Source organism: Pseudorca crassidens, chromosome X, assembly GCF_039906515.1.
Source record: "Pseudorca crassidens isolate mPseCra1 chromosome X, mPseCra1.hap1, whole genome shotgun sequence".
Classification (NCBI taxonomy): Eukaryota; Metazoa; Chordata; class Mammalia; order Artiodactyla; family Delphinidae; genus Pseudorca; species Pseudorca crassidens.
The window spans coordinates 87386809-87407192 of NC_090317.1; the positions used below are offsets into that span (position 1 = coordinate 87386809).

General features: G+C 42.5%; 1 protein-coding gene and 1 long non-coding RNA gene across 14 annotated transcripts in view; one reads left to right on the forward strand and one right to left on the reverse strand.

Moving 5' to 3' along the window:
* The window catches only part of HUWE1 (HECT, UBA and WWE domain containing E3 ubiquitin protein ligase 1), a 143359-nt gene extending 135426 nt beyond the window's left edge, over positions 1-7933 (forward strand). For all 12 annotated transcript variants that reach the window (XM_067723113.1, XM_067723112.1, XM_067723123.1 and 9 more), the window contains 11 exons: positions 1226-1322; positions 2196-2351; positions 2761-3006; positions 3339-3456; positions 4090-4230; positions 4523-4810; positions 4934-5039; positions 5668-5785; positions 6084-6265; positions 6553-6743; positions 7291-7933. In XM_067723113.1, coding sequence (XP_067579214.1) covers positions 1226-1322; positions 2196-2351; positions 2761-3006; positions 3339-3456; positions 4090-4230; positions 4523-4810; positions 4934-5039; positions 5668-5785; positions 6084-6265; positions 6553-6743; positions 7291-7393 — 1746 coding nt within the window. In that variant the 3' untranslated portion in view covers positions 7394-7933. The remainder of the gene's footprint in view (positions 1-1225; positions 1323-2195; positions 2352-2760; positions 3007-3338; positions 3457-4089; positions 4231-4522; positions 4811-4933; positions 5040-5667; positions 5786-6083; positions 6266-6552; positions 6744-7290) is intronic.
* Positions 7934-7986: 53 nt separating this feature from the next.
* The window catches only part of LOC137216975 (uncharacterized), a 51607-nt gene continuing 39209 nt past the window's right edge, over positions 7987-20384 (reverse strand). Inside the window, exon 6 of one of the 2 annotated variants that reach the window (XR_010939912.1) lies at positions 7987-8493. This is a non-coding gene — a long non-coding RNA (uncharacterized lncRNA). The remainder of the gene's footprint in view (positions 8494-20384) is intronic. The other variant, XR_010939913.1, reaches the window with a different exon arrangement.

The following is a 20384-nucleotide window of genomic DNA, read 5'->3' on the forward strand; positions in this document are numbered from 1 at the left end:
TCATTGCCCTTACCTTGTATGCTTTTGCATTAAGTTTGCTATATGAATGCTTCTGGGCAACAGGGTTACTTTCTCTTGGTGCTTTCTTTACTGTTTGTTTATTGGTTTGGTTTGGTTTGATTTAAAGCTTGGCCATCATACCCCACTCCCAGCTATCCAGTCAACAGTGGCGCTTTTGCAAACTGCATAATGCTAAGTGTCTGGGTTCTGAGGGGATTCATGATAAAAGATTTTTCAGTCTCATGGAACAATGCAAGTACCTCAGAGACACGTCAGGAATCCTGCCCTTGAAAGTCCCCCAAGCTTGGTACACATCCCAAACAGCCTCTTCTGGCTATGGCTGATCCCTCCACCCTGGTCTCTGCCTCTATTCTTCATACTCCTTTGGCACCCAGGCACTTGGGCACTTTTAGGAGGAAGCCTTTTCAGGTTCCTAGGTAGTCAGTTCATTGTTGGGATCTCAGCACAGAGTGGCTGTAGGGAAAGCCTGGCATCATGTATATATGCTGTGGCACTCATTGTTTTCCTGTCCTTGTAACAACATGCAAGTTGCCTTCCCAAGACCCGGGAAATAAGAATATCTTGAGGCCTATTTTTTCTTTGTCTGTAATTACTATTATACAGTGTGGTTTCATTGAGCATGCTGGGAACAGCCTAGAATTTAAGGGCTGTAGTTCTGGCAGGGTAGAAAGGGATAGAGAACTATTATTCTGGAGTATTTTTTCTGCCCAGTCTCTTTCCCACACCTGATAGGACAGATGTTGGCTTTTTTAAAAAGCCAATCCCACCCATCAAAGATTGCACTAATTCATTGCCGTTATTTCCCCTTTTGTGAGCAAAAAGGAACAAAGAGTAAACCTACCTTCTGCCCATCTGAGTTTTATATATAGGTATATATACGTGTGTAAACTGTCCCTAGAAGTCTTGAAGTCCAGGAGGATGGTGCCTGACTGGACACAGGCCTGGAATAGAGTGGAGGCAAATGGGGCATCCAGGGAGCTCTTTGCAAAAACTTGCTAGCTCAGGGTGGAGGACAGCAAAGGAGGTGGGAAGGCCATTGTTTTGTCCTGGAGAGCTACCTAAGGAAACTTCTTTCCATATGGGAAGACATGGGAGGCTTCTTTCCAAGCTTATGATATGTGAGAGATTGTAGGACAGCCTCTCGCCTGTCCCTGAGGAAAGCAGAGTTGCACCCTTTATGTGACTTTGTCTCCCTTTTATCCAGTCGGAGTCAAGCCAGTCAGAGGCATCTGTCCGAAGGGAGGAATCACCCATGGATGTGGACCAGCCATCTCCCAGTGCTCAAGATACTCAGTCCATTGGTCAGTACTACTTCCCATTTCCAGCCCAACAAAAGGGAGAACCAGTCTTCATGGAATGGCTGCTGGATCCCCTCCTTCCAACATACATAAGCTCAGTGTTTTCCAGTTTGTTCAAGTGAACCCTGGTTTCTGTATGTTGATAGGCCCGTACCAATCAACTAAGATCACTAACCATCACCACCTGGTCCTCATTGGAGAATCATAGCACACACTGCAATTTCTGTAGTAAAGAAACAAGAAACTATGATGATACTGTGTGGAGACAGCATACGTTTGAGTCTTGTCTCCCCATTTACTATCTCTGGGACCTGAGGCAAACCTCTCTGTTTCCTCATTTAAAATAGGGATATTCATAGTTAGGATTGAGTTAACACGTGTATATATAGCATTTAGAGCAGTACCTGGCACACAGTGGATGCTATTATTATCAGCATTTCTCAAGGTTAATTTCATATAGAATGCTTTTTGGCACGCTTTTAACACATTCCTGTGGGATAGTGTTGTCATAGGACATCCAGTTTTTAAAATATATTAAATCATTTAATAATCCATAGGTTTTCTGGGAGCTAGTAAGGCAATGAGAAGACCAATGCTGTCTGGTAGAATTTTCCTTCAGTAGCCGTTAGCTACATGTAGCTATTGAGCACTTGAAAAGTGTCTAGTGCAACTAGACAAACTTTTTCTTGTATTAATTTTATTCAGTTTAAGTTTAAATGCCATCCAGTATAGGACTAGAGCTTGCTTTCAGATGTCACTCAATTACTCAGTGGCCAGTGGACCAATTTACTTGATCTGTCTAATGGCCTGTGCATTTGGTCTGAATGAAGGAAAAGCCTCAGGGGCTTCCCAGTCTCTCCTCTCTGTGCCCACTAGGCTCAGATGGAACTCCACAGGGGGAGAAGGAGAAGGAGGAGAGGCCACCTGAGTTACCCCTGCTCAGCGAGCAACTGAGCTTAGATGAGCTGTGGGACATGCTGGGAGAGTGTCTAAAGGAACTGGAGGAATCCCATGACCAGCATGCGGTGCTAGGTGAGTTGTGGCCTGAGGGAGAGCCCAGGTCCGCTGATCTGCTCTGGGGCCCTTTCTGCCAGCTTAATTTTCTTCCTTCCAGATTACTCTTCTCCATCGGATCTCCATAATAGGAGTTTAAAGAAGAGGATTTTTTTTTCTCTGACTTCATTGTCAGAAAAAAGACTAGCCTTCTCTTTTGGTAGCTGGTATCTTTTACTTTTTAGACCGGGGGAATCTTTATAACTGGTTGCCTATCCCATTTTTCTCTGGAAGCTCTGACTTCCTCTGTGGCACCATTATATTTCTCCTGCAAGTTTTCATTACTTTTTCATGTAGTACTTTTGAAATTTGATTATGAGGGGGGAAGAGGTTTGTATGTTGAAGTTTATAAAGTAAATTGTCACTATCCTATCGTTCCTACCCCCAGTACTACAGCCTGCCGTCGAGGCCTTCTTTCTGGTCCATGCCACAGAGCGGGAGAGCAAGCCTCCTGTCCGAGACACCCGTGAGAGCCAGCTGGCACACATCAAGGACGAGCCTCCTCCACTCTCCCCTGCCCCCTTAACCCCAGCCACTCCTTCCTCCCTTGACCCATTCTTCTCCCGGGAGCCCTCGTCTATGCACATCTCATCAAGCCTGCCCCCTGACACACAGAAGTTTCTTCGCTTTGCAGGTACAGAGAACTCTTAGGCCGCCAAATGTAGAAGTCTTCATTTTTTTTACAGGGTCAATTCATACATTTTGTTCTTAGCTGATTTGCAGGGTGAGAGAGAGAGAGAGAGAGAGAGAGAGAGAGTGTGTGTGTGTGTGTGTGTGTGTGTGTGTGTGTGTGTGTGTGTTGGAAAGTGAGGCTAGTGAGGTAGGGACTGGATCTGGAAGTCCTTGTGTGCCACACTACGTTTTTTTCCCCTGAAACAAGGAAGAGAGAGTTGCTGGCTGGTTGGCTTTCATTCATTCTTCTGAGACCCATGATGTGCTGATTCCTGCTGTCCTTTCTCCCCCCAGAGACTCATCGCACTGTGTTAAACCAGATCCTACGGCAGTCCACCACCCACCTTGCTGACGGGCCTTTTGCTGTCCTGGTAGACTACATTCGTGTCCTCGACTTTGATGTCAAGCGCAAGTATGTGCCCTGGTGTTGGGGGGATGGGAACTCTCTAAATGGTATCTCCTCTCCCAGAAAGGAGCCAAAATTTCTCCTGGGATGATGTTTTCAGGGAAAGAAGTTTCCCTTGGTGGCAGCCCTTAGAATGGTGCTGGGGGGTCGGGGGGCGGGGAGAGACTCATCTGTGCCATGGACAATCATTGTACCTAAATACTCCTTGGCCTTCTCCAACCCAGTCTCCATTCTTCATCAGAGAAATGCAAGCCTTTGTTTAATCACATGATTTCTAAAGTCCCGGTCCTTCCTTTGGGGTAATACAGGAGGTGTAGGTAGCCACAGCAGGGCTCATGGGGGGGCGAGCCTCCACAACACTCCTGTCATTTTTTACTCTTCTCTTCCTTCCTGTGCACCTACACATGCTTACCTGCTTATTGCAGAAATTCCATGCCATAATGTCTGTGGGCCCCTATTCGATGGAGATGGGAAAAATTTAGAGTTGGTAGTGAATGACCTGCCTCTCCCAAACACTGGAGGGATCAAAGTGTCTGGAGGATGAGGGGAACATCACTGCGGATCTTCATCCTAATCAGGCAAACAAAAGTTTACTCTGCCACTCCTAATCTTACTTTCCTTCCTTTCCTACCTCCCAAGATATTTCCGCCAAGAGCTGGAGCGTTTGGATGAGGGGCTCCGGAAAGAAGACATGGCTGTGCACGTCCGCCGTGACCATGTGTTTGAAGACTCCTATCGTGAGCTGCACCGGAAATCCCCTGAAGAAATGAAGAATCGATTGTAAGAGCCCAGAGCAGAGAATAAATAGGATGGGAGGGTTGGGACCCTCCCTACGTGGTAGTGAAGGCTTACTTGGGGCCCAAATGTGCAGGGGAACTTAGGGAGGTGCTGCCCTCCCCAGTAGGAATTCCTAAGAGGAATCCAGCTTAGATAATCTCACTGAACTGTCACCCGTCTTCTCCACCCAGTCTCCCAGCTACTCCTTCACAATCGCTCTCTCAGGTTATGCTATGCAAAAGAATGGATTTGTCCTGGGCTTTCTGCACATCCCTGTTTCTGCTCTCTTATACAGGTATATAGTGTTTGAAGGAGAAGAAGGGCAAGATGCTGGAGGGCTCCTGCGGGAGTGGTATATGATCATCTCTCGGGAGATGTTTAACCCTATGTATGCCTTGTTCCGTACCTCACCTGGTGATCGGGTCACATACACCATCAATCCATCTTCCCACTGCAACCCCAACCACCTTAGCTACTTCAAGTTTGTCGGACGCATCGTGGCCAAAGCTGTATATGACAACCGCCTCCTGGAGTGCTACTTTACTCGGTCCTTCTACAAACACATCTTGGGCAAGTCTGTCAGGTGAGGATGTGGCACAAACCTGGGACTGTCTTCAGTCCTGGAAATCTGGTCCCTTTTCTTGTGTCCCATCACTAGGCTGCCTGTCCTCCACCCCAACCCATGGCCCTAATTTTGTTTATCTAGATATACAGACATGGAGAGCGAAGATTACCACTTCTACCAGGGCCTGGTTTATCTGCTGGAAAATGATGTCTCCACACTAGGCTACGACCTCACCTTCAGCACTGAGGTAGGTCCGGAGATCCTGACCATAGCACATCCCAGCTAGTCTAGGAAACCCATTATGGGGTTGTCCTTGAACTGGCATTGGATAACCTCTAATGCTTCTAAGGAAGCATCTTGATGTCTTAAGTCACATTCCCCGTTCCCCATCTGGCAGAGAACAGTGGGTATTTGCATGAGATGGCACAAACAGAAAAACCAGAATTTGTAAAACAATCCAGGCTGTTTCCTAGTTTCCTCTATATTTTGAAAAAATGCTCTAGTACATTATTCTTCATTCCCAAAGTCAGTTCACTCTAGAAAAATTGTACAAATAGACATAAATGAAAAACAAATTTCAAGGTTACTCTTCGCCCAAATTGCTTTCCATAAAGATTCTGTTGTGTTACATTATGTATGTTATCCATGCCCTTTTCCCTTTTACTATTGATAGTTTCCGTATGTTTTAGGACCAAACCCTTGGCCTTTCCCTATTAGGGATTTATGAGCTCATGAGAAAAGTCACTGTTTTTTATGACCTTGCTTCATCTCCTTGCCCAGGATTCAGCAAAGAGTTTAGGGTGTGTTTCCAGGTATCTATGTAAGTTCCATCCTAGACCAAGCCTGATTCATATTATTGGTTTTGGATATTCTAGGTCCAAGAGTTTGGAGTGTGTGAAGTTCGTGACCTCAAACCCAATGGGGCCAACATCTTGGTAACAGAGGAGAATAAGAAGGAGTATGTACACCTGGTGTGCCAGATGAGAATGACAGGTAGGGGAAATGTCCGTTAGACCCCCTAGCTGCTCAGTATGGGGCAAGGTCAGGCCTCACTCATTTCACAGACATTGTTTCTTCTCTTCCCCTATGCCAGCCACAAATGCCTTGCATAAAAGGAGTCCAAAAACCTGACCAAAAAATATTTCCCTTCATCCACCCTCATATGGGGGCCTAGAAACAGAGTGGTAGGTGAGGTAGGCAGATCAGTCAGCATCCTGCCAGATTGGGGATCTCTGACCTCTAACAGTTGTATGAGTTCAGATGCCACGTGGCTTGTTGGTTCTCTCCCCAGGAGCCATCCGCAAACAGCTGGCGGCTTTCTTAGAAGGTTTCTATGAGATCATTCCAAAGCGCCTCATTTCCATCTTCACTGAGCAGGAGTTAGAGCTGCTCATATCAGGACTGCCCACAATCGACATTGACGATTTGAAATCCAACACTGAATACCACAAGTACCAGTCCAACTCTATTCAGGTGAGCTGCTGCTGGCATCCCTTCCTGTATCCTTAAGCAGTGTTAGTTTATATGACACCAAATAAACCAGTACTCTTAGGGGAAGGGAGTTTTGAGTGACAGCTTACCTGTACCTAACTCTTCACTCTTCTGGAGTTTCAGTTTTCAGGTGATCTCCTTGCTCATCTTGTGAATGGAGGAACTGAAACCTGTCTCACAGAAGAGACTTGCCTAACATTCCAAATCCCATCCCCCTTTCTTCGAAGAACTCTCTACCTAACACTGGCTTCTTATGTTCATTCCTGTAGATCCAGTGGTTCTGGAGAGCATTGCGTTCTTTCGATCAAGCTGACCGTGCCAAGTTCCTCCAGTTTGTCACGGGTACTTCCAAGGTGCCCCTGCAAGGTTTTGCTGCCCTTGAAGGCATGAATGGCATTCAGAAGTTTCAGATCCATCGAGATGACAGGTCCACAGACCGCCTGCCTTCAGCTCACACATGGTAAGAGGAAGGGTTTGTTCTCCTTTTCAGCATTTAGATTGAATTTGCATATTTGCTACTTCTAGGCCCCTACCCGTGGTCAGGAGCGCAAATCTGGCCCCGGGTACCCTGGACCTGGGGTAACTCACAATTTGGTGGGTTTTGTGGAGAAGATGATATTTGAGATGAGAAGCTGGCCCAGACTCACAGTGGGGCTGGGGTGACATTGCAGGTGAACACTGCCATGTGAGAACAAGGTGTATTCCAGGGCTCAACGTAGCCAGAGCAAGGAGTTGCACGAGCAGAATGCTAAAGAACTCGGCAGGGGTGACCAGTGACCCTGAATACCTCCTTGGAGCTTTCATGTAGGGCCGTGGTGTTTAAGGAGGAGTGACAGGGTCAGATTATGTTTTAGGTGCCTGGTGGCCAGTATTGGGGCCAGATTAGAGGAGGGCAGACAAGGCTAGGACAGGATTGGGAGTCTACAAGCAGAAGTCAAGTGGGCACCATGGGAACACAGATTTGGTTATCATCTTTTGTCATGAATTGATCTTTCTTCTTTCCCTAGTTTTAATCAGCTGGACCTGCCTGCCTATGAGAGCTTTGAGAAGCTCCGCCACATGCTACTATTGGCCATCCAGGAGTGCTCTGAAGGCTTTGGGCTGGCCTAATAAGGCCCCGCCCACCACTGTGGGGTTTTTCTACCATTGTTGGACCTGGGAATGGGGGGAAATGGAATAATGAAAACAAAAAAGAACCAGAAAGAAAATGTCAAAAACCAATAAGTGAAAATCCACCAACTCACCATGTGTGTGTCCCAGCTGCCCCATCTTCCCCAGCGCATACCCGTTCCCCCTTTCCTGCTCATTCTCTCTCCCCGCTCCCTTTTTCTCACCTCCTCTCCCCGTTCCATGCCGTCCAGGATCCCTCACCCATGTATTGAAAAGGCAATAGCCTTTACAGGGACCCGTTTGTCCCAACTGTTTGAACAGTGTGCTCCTCAGATTCTGTGTTCAGAAGGATTTGCTGCATTGAGACTTGAAACCTTTGGATAGGGGAAAAAATTATATATATATATATTTTTTTGTTCTGTTTGCATTTCTTAATTTGTGCTTGGAATGTGTTGATGTGCACAGCTAATGATTCAATGCGAGACAAGATTGGCGTCTGTGTTGTGGAGGTTTCAAATAAAGAGCACTCTTCATAACTCACTTTTCACAATGGAGTTTTTTTCAAGTTTAAAAAGAAATAAACCCTCTTGAGCACATGTTAGATGGCTGGAGAAGAAATCCAGTGGACTCTCCAGAAAGCCATCTCTGTCACCACATGGGTGCATCCTCCTCCTTCAGAGTCATCAGGAACTGGGGGGATCTTTTTCAGAATGGGATCTGCACTTGGGGGTGGTGATGGTGTTAGAGATTGCAGCCAAGGACAAAGCATCGCCTTGCTCTAGGGGAACAAACCAGCAGGTTGTAAGAGAATTCACTCAACCCAACTGAAGGTTCTATTTCCTGAGCCTTTATAACAGTTTCAAGCCTGGAGCTCAGTTTAAAATTTTGATTTCATTTATTAATGTTTTAGTTTATTTCTAACAAATTTTCATAAGCAAATAATTTGACTAGCTCCCCAGAACAGTCTTTCCATCCTTTTTGGTTTTGTTTTGTCATCTGCTTGTTTGCCAGTCTGTTCACAGATCGCCCAACAGTCTTTTGTGGTTTTTTTTACTCCATCCAGCACTTAAAGTTGATCTAAGGACTTTGATGGTTCCAGCCTTCAAAGAAAAAAGTAATAAAAGTTCAGTTAGAAAAATAACCTCAAGTGGTACTTGCTTTGTGTGGTTTTTCTCATTCTCCAAGGCTCTACTTCTCTTTTCCCCTTGACCATGTCCCAAAGTGTGGGTCTAGGAAAGCAGTGGTGTGTCTGTCCTTAACCTGATCCCTTTGTCCTGATGCAAATGGTAGCTAATCTTTTTTTTTTTTCCTTCCAATGTTCACACTTGTCTGTTCCTGGCCCTCCTGACCACTGAGAAGACAGATGAATCAACCCTGTCCGGCCTATTGAGCTTCTAGTCAAGGGATAGAGACAGATCAGTTCTGAAGGGGATCTGGGTGCCCAGCACAAGTACCTGGTCTAGCCTGGGAGATCAGGAAAGGCTTTCTATTGTCAGTGGCATTTGGGTTGAATCATAAGTCTGTGTGAGAGTGAAGATTAAGAAGAACAGGGTAATCTAGCTCAATGCAGCAAGAGTCCAGTTGATAGGGCAAGGCTTGAGCAAAGGATAGTGGCCTGAGATGAGGCTGGGAGTCCACCAGGGCTTTAAAATAAAAGGAACAAATAAGCAGAAATACAGTAGAATTGATCAATACACTTAAGAACTGGTTCTTTGAGAAATCAAAGTAGAATAAAGCTCTGACCATTTAAATTTGAAAGGGGTGCAAGGGTTGGGAGTCGGGTGTGGAAGTTCGGAGTACAGATGGAATAATCCTGAAGGAAATAAATGAATCTAACTCAATGGCATACCACAAAAACCTAATGTGACTGAGTATGATTTGCCTATGGGATATTCATCACCTCAATGTCAAAAGAGAAAAACCTTTTGACAGTAGATGAAAGGCATTTGCCAACAGTAACTATTCCTGGTAACTTGTAAAGATACTACCTTGATAAGGTAGCATCAGACCAACAGTCAACATCACACTGCAAGCATAAAGTGGTCAATTATCACCATTAACACTGTTCTGCAAGTTCTAGCCATTTCCATAAAGCAGGAAACAAGGTATAGCTGTTGAAGAGAAACTATTTTGCTAAACCAAGAGAATCAAAAGTTATTAGAGCTTAAGTGAGTCCAGCAAGAGGCCTGGTTATAATGAACAAAACATTCGTGTAAACATTTATTGTCCAACAAGTATAATCTGATAAATTAATATAAAGAAATCCTATACAATAGTAAAAATATCCATTGCATATATCAACATACACAATCTCAAAGATAAGCAAAAATGTATGAGACCTGCCTGTTTAAAAATTGCAAAACAATACTACATACATGTGTACCAAGAACATGAAAAACCACACGTATGAAGAGTATGGAAGCCCATGCATAAGTATGACAGTACTGCATGATGTTCAGGATGAGCTATGGGGGACAAAAGGGGATGCAGTTGGGAAGAGGTACATTACCCAGAGGGCTTAAATTAAATGTTTTATTTCTTAAGCTGGGTGGTGCTGGGTACATAAGTATTTCTTATAATACTATAATACTTTATAACTTTTCTACACCTGAGGTATTTCAAAGTAAGTTTTTTGAGATGGACAATTTAATAGTTCCAAATGAATTTGAGGCAGGTATCAGGGAAGTCAATAACAGGCCTAATTCTACGTGAAGGCTAATTAATAGCTGCTTTCATGATATGATTAAACATGTCTCTTTTTGCCCCCTAATAATTCCCTCCACTGATGTGTGTGTTACAATTACTACTGGTTATCTCCTTATTAAAATAGTCCCCTTTTCTTATAATTAGGGTGACCATATAACTTATCATCCAAAGTTGGGCAAATTTTAAAATAAAAAGGGTGTTATTAATTATGCTGTGGGACTTCCCTGGTGGTCCAGTGGTTAGTACTCCATGCTTCCATTGCTGGGGGCATGGGTTCAATCCCTGGTTAGGGAACTAAGATTCCTACATGCCACGTGGCACAGCCACCAAAAAAAAAAATTATGCTGGGCCACAAGTGCAAACAAACCCAGATAAACTGGGATGTATGGCTCTATACTTATGAAACATAATATGTCTTGGCTGGAGAAACAATTATTACCCAACATAAACATTTTTACTGAGCGCTTACCATGTACTGACAACACTGAGAAGTCACTGCTTTCCAAAAACTCACTGAAGGGAAGGGGTTAGGTGTTGGGAAAGTTCAGGGAGCAATGGATACACAAAGACTCGATAGGCAGGGGTAGCAGGATTAAACATTTTCTCAAATACAAGCAATGACCAGTTAGAAAACAACAGGAAATAGATTCCCTTCACAACAGTAACATAAAATACCTAGGAATAATCTTAAGAAGCAGTGTTTGGGATCCATGTGAAGAAGGATGCTGCAAAACTCGTGTGAGAAGCATAAAAAGAGGCAAATAAATGAACAGGCTTACTGTCTTCATTTGCAAGTATAGCTGGCCTTGAGACTTTGGAAAACAGACATGCTAAGCAAGGTGGAAGCTGAAATGAGCAGACCTGACAGAGAATGGCTTCAAGCCATGACTATTCAGTGTGCTATGGTCTACTGTAAAGAGAAAATGAAGCACCAAGAACCAGTTGGGGAAGGAATAGCTTTGTCAATGTTAAGTTTGGGAAACTTGCCTAAGTATTGGAAGGGGGAGAAATAGAAAGTTTGCTCTGCAATTCACACTAAATAAATTCCAAATGGAAGATTCAAGTGTGAAAAACGTGAACTTATTTTTGGGGGCAAATAACAAGTGATCTGGGATATGGAAAATCTAACACTAAAAACTACAAAAGACATTATAATGGAAAAGACTGATATATTTGACTACTAAAACATTGGCAACACCACGAGAAGAATTAAAAAGCAACGGCAATCTAGGAAAAATACATCTCTAACAGGCAATGGGTTAATCCTTACTGTATATATATTTTTTTATTTACAAATCACTAAGAGACAAACTCCCCAACAGAAAAACATCCAAGGACATGAAAAGGCAATTCAGAAAAGAAGAAACACAAATGACAGATGGCCAACAAACACAATGAAAAGATGCTCAACATCACTATTATAGAAATGCAAATCAAAACTACAATGAGGTATCACCTAACACCGGTCAGAATGGCCATCATTAAAAAATCTACAGGAACTTCCCTTGGTGGCTCACTGGTTAAGAATCTGCCGGCCAATGCAGGGGACACGGGTTCGATCCCTGCTCTGGGAAGATCCCACATGCCGTGGAGCAATGAAGCCTGTGCGCCACAACTACTGAGCCTGCGCTCTAGAGCCCGCGAGCCACAACTACTGAGCCTGTGTGCCACAACTACTGAAGCCCGTGTGCCTAGAGCCCATACTCCACAAGAGAAGCCACCACAATGAGAAGCCTGCACACCACAACAAAGAGTAGCCCCCACTCACCGCAATAAGAGAAAGCCTGCACGCAGCAACGAAGACCCAACGCAGCCAAAAGTAAATAAATAAATAAATTTACTAAAATAAATAAATAAATAATAAAAAAACCCTACAAACAGAGACCTCCCTGGTGGTCCAGTGGTAAAGAATCTACCTTGTAATGCAGGGGATGAGGGTTCAATCCCTGTTCAGGGAACTAAGATCCCACATGCCTCGCGGCTACTAAGCCCACCCACCACAACTACTGAGCTCGTGAGCCTCGACTAGAGAGCCTGCGTGCCACAAACTACAGAGCCCATGCGCTCTGGAGCCTGCACGCCACAACTAGAGAAGAGAAAACCTGTACGTCGCAACTAGAGAGAAGCCCGCGCGCCACAACAAAAGATCCCACATGCCTCAACGAAGATCCTGTGTGCCGCAACTAAGACCTGATGCAGCCAAAAATAAACAAAAACATTTTGTTTAAATCTACAAACAATAAATGCTGGAGAGGGTGTGGAGAAAAGGGAACTTTCTTGCACTGTTGGTGGGAATGTAAATTGATACAGCTACTATAGAGAACAGTATGGAGGTTCCTTAAAAAACTAAAAATAGAACTACCATATAACCCAGCAATCCCACTACTGGGCATGTACCCAGAGAAATCTATAATTCAAAAGGATACATGCACCCCAGTGTTCATTGCAGCACTATTTACAATAGCCAGGACAAGGAAGAAACCTAAATGTCCATCAACAGATGAATGGATAAAGAAGATGTGATACATGTATACAATGGAATATTACTCAGCCATAAAAAAGAACGAAATAACACCATTTGCAGCAACATGGATGGACCTAGAGGGTATTATGCTAAGTGAAATAAATCAGAGAGAAAGGCAAATATAGTGTGATTTCACTTATATATAGAATCTCAAAAACAAAACAGACAAGCAAAACAAAACAGAAACAGGGACTTCTCTGGTGGTCCAGTGGTTAAGACACCATGCTTCCACCGCATGGGGGCAAAGGTTCGATCCCTGGTCGGGGAACTAAGATCCTGCATGCCTCACAGCGTGGTCAAAAAATAGGAAAACAAAAAACAGAAACAGACTTACAGATAACAGAGAGCAAACTGGTGGTTGCCAGAGGGAAGGGGGGTGGGGGTGGGGGTGGGGGGGGTGGGGGGGTTTGGGCGAAATAGGTGAAGGGGATTAAGAGACACAAACTTCAACCTAGAAAAATAAGTCACAGGAAACTAACATACAGCATAGGGAATATAGTCAGTAATACTGTAATAACTTTGTATAGTGACAGATGGTAACTAGACTTAACATGATGGTCATTTTGTAATGTATTTTAGTTCCTGACCAGGGATTGAACCTGGGCCCTCAGCAGTGAGAACTCAGGGTCCTAACCACTGGACCACCAGGGAATTCCCTATCTGTATTATTATTATTGTGGTGATGGTGGCGGTGCTGGTGGAGGCAGTAGCAGCATTTTTGCTGTCTTTTTCATGGTGAGCATGTATTTCCACAATTAAAAATAAACAGCCTCGTCAAGAATATACAATGGAGAAAAGACAGCCTCTTCAATAAGTGGTGCTGGGGTCTTCCCTGGTGGCGCAGTGGTTGAGAGTCCTCCTGCCAATGCAGGGGACACGGGTTCGTGCCCCGGACTGGGAAGATCCCACATGCCGCGGAGCGGCTGGACCCGTGAGCCATGGCCGCTGAGCCTGTGCGTCTGGAGCCTGTGCTCTGCAGCGGAAGAGGCCACAACAGTGAGAGGCCCGCATACCGCAAAAAAAAAAAAAAGTGGTGCTGGGAAAACTGGACAGCTACATGTAAAAGAATGAAATCAGAACACTCCCTAACACCATACACAAAAATAAACTCCAAATGGATTAAAGGCCTAAATGTAAGGCCAGACACTATAAAACTCTTAGAGGAAAACATAGGCAGAACGCTCTATGACATCAATCACAGCAAGATCCTTTTTGACCCACCGCCTAGAGAAATGGAAATAAAAACAAAAATAAACAAATGGGACCTAATGAAATTTAAAAGCTTTTGCACAGCAAAGGAAAACATAAACAAGACAAAAAGACAACCTTCAGAATGGGAGAAAATATTTGCAAACGAAGCAACTGACAAAGGATTCATCCCCAAAATTAACAAGCAGCTCATGCAGCTCAATATCAAAAAAACCCCAAAAAACCCAATCCAAAAATGGGCAGAAGACCTAAATAGACATTTCTCCAAAGAAGATATACACATTGCCAACAAACACATGAAAGAATGCTCAACATCATTAATCATTAGAGAAATACAAATAAAAATTACAATGAGGTATCACCTCACACCGGTCAGAACGGCCATCATCAAAAAATCTACAAACAATAAATGCTGGAGAGGGTGTGGAGAAAAGGGAACCCTCTTGCACTGTTGGTGGGAATGTAAATTGGTACAGCCACTATGGAGAACAGCATGGAGGTTCCTTAAAAAACTAAAAATAGAACTACCATATGACCCAGCAATCCCACTATTGGGCATATACTCAGAAAAAAACCATAATTCAAAAAGACACATGCACCCCAATGCTCACTGCAGCACTATGTACAATAGCCAGGTCATGGAAACAACCTAAGTGTCCATTGACAGATGAATGGATAAAGAAGATGTGGCACATATATACAATGAAATATTAGCCGTAAAAAGAAACGAAATTGAGTTATCTATAGTGAGGTGGATGGACTTAGAGACTGTCATACAGAGTGAAGTAAGTCAGAAAGAGAAAAACAAATACCGTACGCTCACACATATATATGGAATCTAAAATAAAAAAAAATGGTTCTGACTAACCTAGGGGCAGGACAGGAATAAAGATGCAGACGTTGAGAATGGACTTGAGGATACGGGGAGAGGGAAGGGTAAGGTGGGACGAAGGGAGAGAGTGGCATGGACTTATATACACTACCAAATGTAAAATAGATAGCTAGTGGGAAGCAGCCACATAGCACAGGGAGATCAGCTCGGTACTTTCTGACCACCTAGAGGGGTGGGATAGGGAAGGTGGGACGGAGACGCAAGAGGGAAGAGATATGAGAATATATGTATATGTATAGCTGATTCACTTTGTTATAAAGCAGAAATGAACACACCATTGTAAAGCAATTATACTACAATAAAGATGTTAAAAATATATAAATAAATATAAATAAATAAATAAACAGCTTTGGGACTTCCCTGGTGGTCCAGTGGTAAAGAATCCGCCTTGCAATGCAAGGGTTGCGGGTTCGATCCCTGGTCGGGGAACTAAGATCCCACATGCCACGGGGCAACTAAGCCCGCAGGCCACAACTACTGAGCTCACACACCTCAACTAGAGGCTGCGTGCCGCAAACTACAGAGCCCACGCACCCTGGAGCCTGCACAACACAACTAGAGAGAGACAACCTGCATGTCACTAGAGAGAAGCCTGCACTCCACAATGAAGAGCCCTGTGCCCCAATGAAAGATCCCACATGCCTCAAAGAAAATCCCACATGCTGCAACTAAGACCTGATGCAGCCAAAAATAAATAAATTAAAGTAAATAATAAATAAAACTTAAAAAAAAATAAACAGCCTAGGGAATTCCCTGGCGGTCCAGTGGTTAAGACTTGATGCTCTCACTGCAGGGGCCCAGGTTCGATCCCTGGTCAAGGAACTAAGATCCCGCAGCCTAACCTACAAGGACCTACTGTATAACACAAGGAACTCTGCTCAATATTCTGTAATAACCTAAATGGGAAAAATTTGAAAAAAATATATATGCATGAATATGTATAACTGAATCACTTTGCTGTACACCTGAAACTAACACAACACTATTAATCAACTATACTCCAATACAGTATAAAATTAAAATTAAACAGCATACCACCTAGTGGGAGAGCAGCCTGAGGGCCTGGCCCCGTGGACTCGGCCAGAGCCGCAGCCCCAGGTAAGCGGGCATCAGGAAGGGAAGGAGGGAAGGAGGGAAGGAAGGAAAGAAGGGAGGGAGGGAGGAGGAGAGGAAGGAAGGAAGGATTAAAGCATCCCATCCATATGATATTACTTATATGTGGAATCTAAAATATGACACAAATGAACTTATCTATGAAACAGAAACAGGCTTACAGACATAGAGAACAGACTTGTGGTTGCCAAGGTGGGGGGATGGATTGGGAGTTTGGGATTAGCAGATGTAAACTATTATATATAGAATGGATAAACAAGGTCCTACTGTACAGCCTACAGAACTATATTCAATATTCTGTGATAAACCATGATGGAAAAGAATATTAAAAAAAGAATATATATATAAAACTGAATCACTTTGCTGTACAGCAGAAATTAACACATTGTAAATCAACTATATTTCAATTAAAAAAAAGAATGAGGGAGTTCCCTGATGGTCCAGTGGTTAGGACTCAGCACTTTCACTGCCGTGGCCCCAAGTTTAATCCCTGGTCAGGGAACTAAGATCCTGCAAGCCACGCGGCATGGCCAAAAAAAAGAATGAAATTAGCTGTAGTTTTTATGTAGGTGCCTTTTATCAGATTAAAGTAGCCCCCAAATTTCTAAGAGATTGTTTATTGCTTCTTTTTTATTTTATTTTATCAGAAATGGATGTTGGATTTTGTCAAATGCTTTACTGGCATCAATCAAGATGATCATATGGTTTTTCTTTATTAGTTCATTAATATGGTGAATTACATTGATTGGTTTTCAAGTGCTAAGCTAAACTTGTATTCCTGGGATTAAAACCCACTTCGTCATTATGTATTATCTTTTTCATATATTGTGTTGGATTTGATTTGCTCGAATTTTCTTAAAAACTCATGTATCTGTGGGGGTTTTCTCAGCTTTATTGAGGTATAATTGACAAATAAAATTGTAATGTATTTAAAGTGTACAATATGATGATTTTATATCTATATACATTGTGAAAGGATCCCCACAACTGTCTACTCCTCTCTTTTTTTTTGAAGTAACATTGGTTTATAACATTATGTAATTTTCATGTGTACAACATTACAATTTGACTTCTGTATACCCTAGAGCATGCTCACCACCAAAAGTCTAGGTTCTATCCATCACCATACAATTGACCCCCATTACCCATTTCTCCCTCTCCCCACACCTGTTCCCCTCTGCTAACCACCAATCTGTTCTCTGTATCTATGAGTTTGTTCTTGTTTTGCTTGTTCATTTATTTTGTTTTTCTAAAATATTCCACATATGAGTGAAATCATATAGTATATGTCTTTCTCTGTCTGACTTATTTCACTTAGCATAATACCCTCATCCATGTTGTCACAAATGGCAAGATTTCATTCTTTTTTAAGGCTGAGTAGTATTCCATTGTAAATATATATACCACATCTTTTTTTATCCACTCATTTGTGTATCTATGTTTATGAGGGATATTGATCTGTAGTTTTCTTTGATTTTTTTATTTTTAGAGCAATTTTAGATTCATAGCAAAATTGAGAGGAAGGTACAGAGATTTCCCATATACCCCCTGCCCCCACACATGCATAGCCTCCCCCATTAACAACATCCTGCACCAGAGGGGTACATTTGTTACCATTGATGAACCTACATTAGCACATCATAATCACTCAAAGTCCATAGCTTACATTAGAGTTCACTCTTCGTGCTGTGTACACTCTGTGGGTTTGGTCAAATATGTAATGACATGTATCCATTACAGTATCATACAAAGTATTTTCACTTCTCTAAAAATCCTCTGTGCTCTGCCTCTTTACCCCTCACTCCTTCCCCCTAGCCCCTGGCAACCACTGATCTTTTTACTGTCTCCATAGTTTTGCCTTTTCCAGAATGTCATATAGTTGGAATCATAGCTTTTCAGATCAGCTTCTTTAACTTAGTAATACACATTTAAAGCTCCTCCATATCTTTTCATGGCTTGATAGCTCATTTCTATTTAGCACTGAACAGTATTTCGTTGTCTGGATGTACCACAGTTTATAAATCTATTCACCCACTGAAGGACATCTTGGTTGCTTCCAAGTTTTGGTAATTTCCACGTGCAGTTTTTTGTATGGACATAAGTTTTCAATCCCTTTGGGTAAATACCAAGGAGTGTGATTGCCAGATGATGTGGTAAGAGTATCTTTAGCTTTGTAAGAAACTACCAAACTGTCTTCCAAAGTTGTTGTACCATTTTCCATTCCCACCAGCAATGAATGAGAGTTCCTGTTGCTCCGCATCTTAGCCAGCATTTGGTGTTGTCAGCATTCTGGATTTAGGCCATTCTGATAGATGGTAGTGGCATCCCATTACTGTTTTCATTTGCATTTCCCTAATGACATAGGATGTGGATCATCTTTTCATATACTTATTTGCCATTTGTATGTCTTCTATGGTGAGGTGTCTGTTAAGGTTTTTGGCTCATTTTTTAATTGGGTTGTTCATTTTCTTACTGTTGAGTTTTAAGAATTCTTTGTGTATTTAGGATAATAGTCCTTTACCAGATATCTCTTTTTCAAATATTTTCTCCCAGTTTGCAACTGGTTTTTTCATTCTCCTGACAGTGTCTTTCACAGAGCAGAAATTTTTAATTTTAATGAAGTCCAGCTTGTCAATTCTTTCTTACATGGATCATGCATTTGTTGTTTTATCTAAAAAGTCATTGCCAAACCCAAAGTCATCTAGATTTTTCTCCTATGGTATCTTCTAGGAGTTCTATAGTTTTGCATTTTACATTTGGGTCTGAGTTAATTTTTGTGAACGGTGTAAGTTCTGTGTCTAGATTACTTTTTTGGCTTGTGAATGTCCAGTTGTTTCAGCACAATTTATTTTATTGTGATAAGAACTCTTTAACATGAGATCTACCCCATTAACAATTTTTTAAGTGTAAAAATTATTATTGCTGACTATATAGGTACAATGTTGCACAATAGCTCTCTAAAGATTATTCATCTTGTTTGACTGCAACTTTACGCCCATTGATTAGTAACTCTCCATTGCCCCCTCACCCCAGACCTTGACAACCACCATTCCATTCCTTGATTCTATGAATTTGACTACTTAAGATACCTCATATGAGTAGATTCATGCAGTATTTGTCTTACTGTGACTGGCTTATTTCATTTAGCATAATGTCCTCAGAGTTCATCCATGTTGTTGCATATTGCAGTTTTCTTCTTTTTAAAGCCTCAATAGTATTCCATTGTATGTAAAATATTTCTATTTATTTAGGCTGCACCAGGTCTTAGTTGCGGCACGCCAGGATCTTCACTGCGGCATGTGGGATCTTGGTTGAGGCATGCGAACTCTTAGTTGCGGCATGCATGCAGGATCTAGTTCCCTGACCAGGGATCAATCCCAGGCCCCCTGCATTGGGAGCTTGGAGTCTTACCCACTGGACCACAAGGGAAGTCCCTCTATTGTATGTATATACCATGTTTTCTTTATCCATTCACCTGTCAGTGGACATTTAGGCTTTTCACACATCTTGGCTATTATGAATAGTGCTACAATGAACATAGGAGTGCTTATATCTCTTTGAGATACTGATTTCAATTCTTTCAGATAAATAACCAGAAGTGGGATTCTTGGATCCTATGATAGTTCTATTTTTAATTTTTGAGAACCTGCCATACCATTTTTCCATAGTAGTTGTACCATTTTGCATTTCCACTAACAGTGTGCAAGGGTTCTAATTCCTCCCTATTCTCACCAACACTTGTTGTCTTTTGTCATTGTTGTTGCTGTTGTTTTTGATAATTACCATCCTGACAGGTGTCAACAGCCTGTTGAAAAGACTATCTTTGCTCCTTTGTCAAAGATCAGTTGACTACATTTATGTGGGTCTATTTCTGGTCTCGCTCCTCTGTTCTATTGATCTGTTTGTCTATTCTTTTGCCAATACCACACTGTCTTAATTACTGTAGCTTTATAGTAAGCCTTGAAATCGGGTAGCATCAGTCCTCCAATTCTGTTCTTTACCTTCAGTATTGACTTGGCTATTCTAGATCTTTTGCCTCTCCATTATACATTTTAGAATCAGTTTGTTGATATCCATAAAATAACTTGCTGGGATTTCTTTGTCTGGTTTTGATATAAGATCAGGGTGATACTGAACTCATAGAATATGTTGGGAAGTATGCCTTCCTTGTGGTAGGCAGAATTCTAAGACAGCCCCTAAGATTTCCAGCCCCTGGTGTACACATACTTTCTCCCGGTTATTTAATTAAACATGAATCTAGTTACTGCTGTGAAGGGATTTTGCAGATGTAATAAAGGTCCAAAATCAGAAGGACAAAAAGTATTTGACACACTGTTGATGTCCCAAAGACAGAGGGGGGCCACATGGCAAAGAATGTGGGCGGCCTCTAGGAGATAAAAGCAGCCCCAGATGATGGTCAGCAAGGAAGTGAGATCCTTAGTCCTACAAGTGCAAGGAACTGGATTTTGCCAACAACAAGAATGAGCTTGGGAGCGTATTTTTCACCAGAACCTCCAGACAAGATCTTGGCTTGGCCAACACTTTGA